Source organism: Bubalus kerabau, chromosome X (genome assembly GCF_029407905.1).
Source record: "Bubalus kerabau isolate K-KA32 ecotype Philippines breed swamp buffalo chromosome X, PCC_UOA_SB_1v2, whole genome shotgun sequence".
NCBI classification, from domain to species: Eukaryota; Metazoa; Chordata; class Mammalia; order Artiodactyla; family Bovidae; genus Bubalus; species Bubalus kerabau.
In genome coordinates this window covers 64,274,900-64,282,673 of record NC_073647.1, presented here as the reverse complement: position 1 = coordinate 64,282,673, position 7,774 = coordinate 64,274,900, and the positions used below count along the sequence as shown (strand labels likewise).

The 7,774-nt window shown below is 44.8% G+C and overlaps 1 protein-coding gene across 1 annotated transcript; it reads left to right on the top strand.

The window, feature by feature from the left end:
* The first annotated feature begins 1,048 nt into the window (after positions 1 to 1,048).
* Positions 1,049 to 4,074, top strand: LOC129639298 (uncharacterized). Its single transcript, XM_055564366.1, has 3 exons — positions 1,049 to 1,937; positions 2,688 to 2,886; positions 3,860 to 4,074. Exons 1-2 carry the CDS (start codon positions 1,340 to 1,342, stop codon positions 2,843 to 2,845), a joined length of 756 nt encoding a protein of 251 aa, XP_055420341.1. The 5' UTR covers positions 1,049 to 1,339; the 3' UTR covers positions 2,846 to 2,886; positions 3,860 to 4,074.
* Positions 4,075 to 7,774: the final 3,700 nt, after the last annotated feature.

Genomic DNA, 7,774 nt, shown 5'->3' with positions numbered 1-7,774 from the left:
ATTCTATTCATACTAAGTCAAACAAGTGGAATCAAAATGTCATAAATTTTTTAGTTAGGCAAACATTCATAAGTTTTCTAAAATATATATTATACGTACTAGTGAGTAGCTATTATTCACTTAATACCATTGTACCATGAGTGGTCAACACAAAAGTAGGCGAGTTCTATACCACCAAAGATACCATTTAATAGAAAAACCTGACACATATCAGAATTACCTTAGAATTTTTTGAAAATTGCCAAGGTATTGCTTTTATTCTCCAAAGCTACAGATATGTTGCTAATGACCAGCCATGCTGAAAATCAACTGGACCTTATGATGAACTTTTAGGCTTATCTAGTTTGTTTCATTTTTTTCTATTTCATATTCAGTGCTCCCGTTTAATTCAGTTTATGTTTTCCAATTTCTCCACCTCTTACCTTTGATGTTCTTTCTCAAGGCTTTATGAACTTTTTAAAATAAGTGTATCTGTGATGACCTGAGCTGACACAAGGTGGCAACTGGGGACCACACCCAGCTTCCCATACCCCAGGGTGCCGCCTATAGGGACATTGCCATTTCGTTTTTGCAATGGTGCAATGTAAAGGACAGAGAAGGCAATGGTACCCCACTCCACTACTCTTGCCTGGAAAATCCCATGGAGGGATGAACCTGGTAGGCTGCAGTCCATGGGGTCGCTAGGAGTCGGACACGACTGAGCGACTTCACTCACATTTCACTTTCATGCATTGGAGGAGGAAATGATAACCCACTCCAGTACTCTTGCCTGGAGGAGTCCAGGGATGGGGGAGCCTGGTGGGGTGCCGTCTATGGGGTCGCACAGAGTCGGACACGACTGAAGGGACTTAGCAGCAACAGCTGCAGCAGCAATGTGAAGGAAGGGACTCCTGTGGGCTCACAGTATGACCTGGTGCAGGAAGGCTTCCGTGCAATCTGAAAGCCTTGATCACTCATTGGACGGTGGTCATGCCAATCCTTGCCTCCTGGCAAATGAGCTTAGAGCTGGCGCTGGAGGAAGTGGTCGCGGTTGACCCTTCCAGCTCCACCTACCGTCGCCAGCCCATCAGGGTCTTTCCCGCCTTGTCCGCCGCCAGCTCAGCTTCGGTCTTGCTGGGCCGGTCTGTGGGCCACCCCCTCACCATTCCTGTTGTGGGGCCCACACCAGCAAGTCGCAGACTCCTGTTCCCTGTGCAGCCGACGTCTCTGCTGTCCCCACCCCCACCCCGCGGTCCCACTGCCAACAGCGTCTCCTCAGCGCAACACACTGCCCGGCGGCCGCCATCTTCCCCACAGACCTCACTGCAGGACGATCACTGTCTGGCACGTCTCTCCTGCCATGTCTGCCACAGAGGAGAACGATTGGATCCCAGGTGGCCCGGATAGAGCTGGTGGTGGGGCGGGCCGCGACCCCAGTCTCCTTGGGGTCCAAGCATCTGCTTGGGAGGGGACGGAAGGAGTCGAGGAGGCCACGGCTCTTCTGGCTTCCTTGGAGGTCTCCAGAGCCCTTCCCGGGGAGCAGGGTTCGCCACAGGCCGCAGTGGAAGCGGAATGTGGTAGACAGCCGTTACAGGAGGAGGAGATGGAGGAAGATGTAGAGATGCAGGAGGACGAGGAAGAGGGTGAGATTGATTTCGACTTGGAGGAGGAGGAGCACCTGTCTGGAGAGGGCGAGGAAGAGGAGGACGAGAAGGAGCAGGAGGGTGCGGCAGGTGTTACAGGCCTTGGGTTCTGCATGGAGACGTTTGGGCCCCTGTTCCGGAGTCACCTCGACTCCTTTCTACACAATTTCCATGGCAACAAACGTGTCCTGTTCCGGCCTCCCACTGACCGCCTGATGGCCAGGGGCCTCTCCCAGCCACCCTCGGAGCCTGGAGAAGGTCCGGTGCCTCCTCAGGAGCAGGAAGACCTGGGAGAGGGAGGCAGAGACTTGCAGGGTGAGTACCCGGTGAAGGGCGGTCCAGCCTGGGAGCTGCGGGATCCTGCGGAGGGGGTTGCTTCCTAGAAGACAGAGGAACCAGCAGTGGAGGCCGAGTTCTGGGCGAGGAAGCCCTGACTGCTGCCTCTGAGACTGGGAGGTTGAGGCCTGTGATCCCGGAGGGGCTGAGGCGGGCAAGTGGTGGCTGAGCCCTTGTGGGGCCATTGAGCTCAAAGGCAGGTAGGTCTCTAGCTGTCACGCAGTGGGTCAGAACTCTCAAAAACCTCCGAGCACAATTGACACAAGTGGAAGCCCAGTTCTGTAGACCTTCATGGTCTCGAGAAAAAGCATGCTGCCTTCTACCAACCTAGAGGCAAACAAGTGGCATCCCTCCCTTTTGGTCAACGGCTTTAACAAATGTGAATATTCTCGGTAGGAGGATCTGAGAAAATGATGACATAGCACAGGGGCACTTTTCAGCGACTGAGGAATCTGTGAGCGTCCCCATAGAATTTGTCTTTAAGTCAAAGGAGCATTTTTTTTCCATTGAAGTTCCTACAAACCCATACAAAATGGTATCAGTATCAAATGATTCAGATCCCTTCTCCAAAGGGGCCAGAAATAATCAGAGAGATCTGTGTGCCGATCTACTGGAGAGAGGGGGAAAATGTTTGTGAAAATTGTCAAGCAGCAGACATGATGGGAGGCTAGAAATGTATCCAGGTATTATTTGTTGTTTCTTTTATTAAACCTATTTCTCTTCTCTCAGGCCCAGACTCTGCTGCTGATTTTCAGTTGGGATATTTTCCCTGCCAACTTTTGACCCCAATGTCTGCATCACTTTGCCCCAATGATGACGGTGAGGATCAGTATGAAAACACTGATGAAGAGGAAGAGGCTGGAAAGGAAAAACGTGAAGGACTCTGAATGGATGTGGTCTCAGCAAAAAGCAGCTCTGGATAATACAGGTATTATTGTATAGGCTTTCGTACGACATAACCATTCCTGACACATACCTGTTAAAAACAGCTTTATATTTTTTAATTTTTCTTCTGTAAAGTAAATAAGAAAATTGTTGAAATTTAATTTTGGAAAAACAGTTTATTGTTAATAATGAATTCTAGATAATGTAGGAGGCAGTGTGTTCTGAAATGTATTTCATTTATAGCCACAAGTCCTTTGTCCTGTAGCTTTAAGTCTACTACAGATGGGAAATTTACCAGACCTGGAAATGGAGACCAGTGCTTGTTTAGAGAATGGTCACCAGAAGCAGCAGCTACAGTGACTAGGCCATGCATTAGCTGGGTCATCATCACCTGGCCACAGAATTGTAGTCTCTTGTACTGGCAATGACTTTGAGAAAGCGATTCCTTACAAAGTAGTGAGATGTTAAGGGTTTCAAGAGAACTGCACTTCAGGATTAATTCACAAATATTAGTTCAATTTAGATTTTTTATTCAAAAGAAAAGGAAACTAGTCTCAGTAATATTATTGGTTGTCACTGAGTTGGTAATTAAATCTTTGTTTCGCTTTCCTCTATTCATTCATCTTTTAGTCTCTCTCACTCACTCTCTCACTCTTTCTTAGTTTTCATGCATGTGGATGTTTGATAAAGCCTCATCCTCATTTTACACATGTGGAAACTGAAGGTCTGGAAATATAAGGGATTGATGATTTGTGCAAGGGAACACCAGTTTTCAAGGTGGAATGACTTATTTAAATCACAGTGTGGCCTTTCAAGGAAACAGCAAGCATTTATAGTGGTGGGCAAGAGGGAGATAAGTTTTGCGTGAGCAATGAGGTGCACCCTGATCACCAAGGGTCTGAGTTACAAGAAGAAAACATTGAGAAAACAGATGTACATAGTGTTGACTCATATTTAGAAAGTTACTGCATGTTATTGAGGTACAATTGTTAACTGGCTCTTATTTCATCCTACAGTGGGAAGGCATAGAAAAAGCAGACAGCAAAAGAAAAGATGAATCTGTTCTTCATGGATATTCTTGTTTTCATTAGCCTGAAATACTAATTTTGTTGCAAAGTTTCAATGCCCCAAAGTGATACTAACTACTGACATCTGACTTTACTCTTACATTTTACAGATAATTTGTTAGTATTGTTCACATTGGAAATAAAAGCTTGTTTGAAACTAATAAGCCGTAGTTTTTTGTTTTTTTTTTTCCCATAAATACCACTGACTCAAATCTATCATTGTTCTATTTATTTTGGCCCACCTTACTGTCACTGAAAGGGATTTCTTTCCGCTATTTGTCAAGCCTGTTTTAAATCCTTTTATTGCAGCCCCAAATAAATTAAAATATACGATTGTAAATAATTTGTGTGATGGTGCCCTAGCCTCTACTATATTTTATTGAAAGGAACTGATGGATGACCTAGCTTGCCTGAAACAGCAGCATCAGCATCCGCTGGGAACTTGTTTGCAATGCACATTCTCAGACCCTGCTCCAGACCTACTGAGTTGGAAATTCTGAGGGTGGGCCGCTAGCCATCAGGGTTTTACAGTCCTCCAGGTGCTACTGAAGCACACTGAAGTTTCAGAACCACTGCTTTAGAGCAGTGGGGGAAAGGTTTACTACACCCACTGCAGGATCATCCTTAATTCACTGACTTGGCACTGTTGCAGGTAAACTAAACAGGGTGGTAAGATCTGGACTTAGGAAGACACTAGAATTCTCAGGGGCTTGAGACACAAAGAAGGGTGTGTGAGTGTCCTAAGGTTACCGTAACAAATTGCCACAAACCAGATGGCTTAAGACAACAGAAATACGTTATCTCAGTCCTGGAGGCCAGAAGTCTGAGGTCAAGGTATCAGCAAGGGTGGTCCCTTCCGGAGGCACTGAGGGAGAATCTGTTTCACGCCACTCTCCTAGTTTCTGGTGGTTGCTGTCAGTCGTTGGCATCTCCATCGTCACATAGCGTTTTCCCCTGTCTGTTTCTTTGTCCTTTCTCTTCTCATAAGGATATCAGTCACACTGAATTAAGGACCCACCCTAATCCAGTATGACCTCATCTTAACTATTATACCTGCAAATATCCTAGTTCCAAAGAATGTCACATTTACAGGTTCAAGGGGTAGAACTTCAACATATCTTTTTAGGGGGACAAAATACAGCTTATAGCAAGGGGCAAAGATTCAGGGGTCGAAGTGACAAATAGATAAAACCTACTTCTGAAAGGGGAAAGGCATTATGATACCATACATATGTGAAGTTTAAAAAGATGCAACAGTTCTTATATCGATTATAGGTTCATATATTTGTAGTAAAAGGTATAACTAGGAGTGATGCATACATATGTAGCATGCAGAAAGGTGTGTATGAAAACAATAACCTTATTTAGGACAGTGGTTAAATCTTATTCAATAGAGGGAGATTTCAACTGGGGAGAGGTATAATGGGTTTAAATTTTATTTGTAATCTTCTGTTTTTAAGATGAGCGATGGTTGCATGGGTGTAGTATTCTCTGTACCTTGATCTAGGTCTGAAATATCTCCTCATCTAAAGAAAATTGAAAGGAGAAATGGGCCTAATATCTGGAACTTACTGAAGGAAAACTGTAAAGTGCTATTTGAGCAGAGTAGCGAGGATCAGAGGAGAGAACCAGGGGTTTGGGATAGAAGGCCTTATTTCTGTATTTAGTTCAGGCCACTTGAATGCTCGCTAGTTAGCAGCAATACCTTTTCCTATTTTCTGTGCTAGTTCATCTCATATCCTTGAGTATATTAACATTATTTATTAATGTTTCTCCCCGACTCCCTCAAGTGTGAGCTTTGGAACTTATAGGCTTCTATGCGTCTCTTCTAAAGCATTGTGGTTTCTTCTTCATAGGTGCTTCATAAAGGTTTGTTAAAGTGAAGTTAGTATAAGGTATCCACAACCCTTGTCCATGACTGTGGTTTTGTCATTTAAAAATGTATTATCACAGAGTATTACTTATGGCTAGAACAAAGAAAAAAGGCACAAGACCTTTTTTCATTGTTGCTTAATGAAATAACAGTCCAAGTAGAAATTTATCCATGTAGTGTCACTTGGACTGCAAGGAGATCCAACCAGTCCATTCTGTAGGAGATCAGCCCTGGGATTTCTTTGGAAGGAATGATGCTAAAGCTGAAACTCCAGTACTTTGGCCACCTCATGCGAAGAGTTGACTCATTGGAAAAGACTCATGCTGGAAGGGATTGGGGGCAAGAGGAGAAGGGGACGACAGAGGATGAGATGGCTGGATTGCATCACTGACCCAATGGACGTGAGTCTGAGTGAACTCCGGGAGTTGGTGATGGACAGGGAGGGCTGGCGTGCTGCAATTCATGGGGTCGCAAAGAGTCGGACACGACTGAGCGACTGATCTGGTCTGATATGATCTGAGGGTCACTTGAAAGGCTTCAGATTGGTTGTTTGGCTCATGCCATGCTAGGAGTGTGTGTGTGTGTGTGTATTTCTGTGTTAATATAGTTAATGTAATGTAATTCAATCGTGTCCAACTCTTTGCAACCTTGTGGAATGTAGGCCTCCAGGCTCCTCTGTCCATAGGAGTGTCTCACTGGCCCAGTGAGAATACTGGAATGAGTTGGCATTTCCTCTTGAAGGGGGTCTTCCCGAGCCAGGGATTGAACCTGCATCTCATGGGTCTCCTGCATTGCAGGCAATTGCTTAACACTGAGCCACCCATGTATAGCCATAGTTAATACGAAAGGCCCTTATGTGGGCTTAAGAATTTTTGGAGGTTCACTAGAAACAAAAAACACCTCCTTTTGAGATAAGCCTTTTTTGGTGCATACTCTTGAGTCCATGTCCCTGCCTCTCATTATGGTCCAGGTACCTAGGGCCCTGAATTTACTCCCCAAGTGGCCCCATGTCCCCAGCCCCAAGAGGCATGTGTGTGCCTCTTCACTGAGTCTGTGCTTCTGAGGGTTGAGTGGCACAGTCAGTGCTATACTCTCAGGACTGAGAGAAATCTAAGAGGTGGTGGCTTTGCATACAGGCCCCAAGACAAGTGGGCCACATTATCCACATAGATGTACGTGACGCCTCTCATGGTGAGGGAGGAACCTCAGCCTTGCTTCACTGAAGGTTGCTGAAGCTCTAACGTGTCAGGCTTCTCTGGGTCTCTGAGAGATGGTCCCTAAATCAGGTCAGGGACAAACCCTTTCCTGTTACTCTGGGTGTTTGTGGGTTTTCCCTATTTTCACATGTATTGAATATATTCTCACTGAGTCCTTCAGCCTTGAAAATTTGGGGCTTCTTTAGGATAAGACCTGTCTTGTACCTATCTGCCTCAGCCAGGAAAGGTTAGGGTGTTTTGATCTTTTCCTTGGTTATGGCTCCATCTTCTGAAAGGATGTGATCCAAAACTCTCCTTTATTCCACTACCTGGGAGATTACCATTGGGAGAAAAAGAAAGGTGTATGGTGGGTGCCAGAGATGGAAATGGTTTTCTGTTACCACTTAGGGATAGTTTAATGATACTACAGTTAGTGATGAAGAATCACTGTACTCTAAGCTCCCTATTTTCAGATGCTTGTAACTGCAAGGAATACAAAGGAGTACACATTCAAAACTCTTAACATGGCAGGGCTCTTGGAAAATGATGTTTTGTGAAATGTGGTATTATTAAGTCCTCTGTGATATGAATCACATAGTATTATAGCATAGGTTTTGAGGCATGAAATTTACATTTCTTAGAAGTCTAAGCAATGGTTTATGTGCGCTTAGATGAGGAATTGATCTCATCACCAAATCCATGAAGAAAATCAGTTTAAAACTATTCCAAGAGGCACCTAAAACTTAGCTCTTTTTCTCTCCCTCTCATTCAATTTGTTATGTACTCCAGTGCCTT

Coding starts and splice junctions, on each gene's coding strand:
- LOC129639298 (XM_055564366.1), top strand. CDS start 1,340: ATGTCTGCCACAGAGGAGAACGATTGGATCCCAGGTGGCCCGGATAGA. Junction 1,938..2,687: donor GGGAGGCAGAGACTTGCAGG/GTGAGTACCCGG, acceptor CTCTTCTCTCAG/GCCCAGACTCTGCTGCTGAT.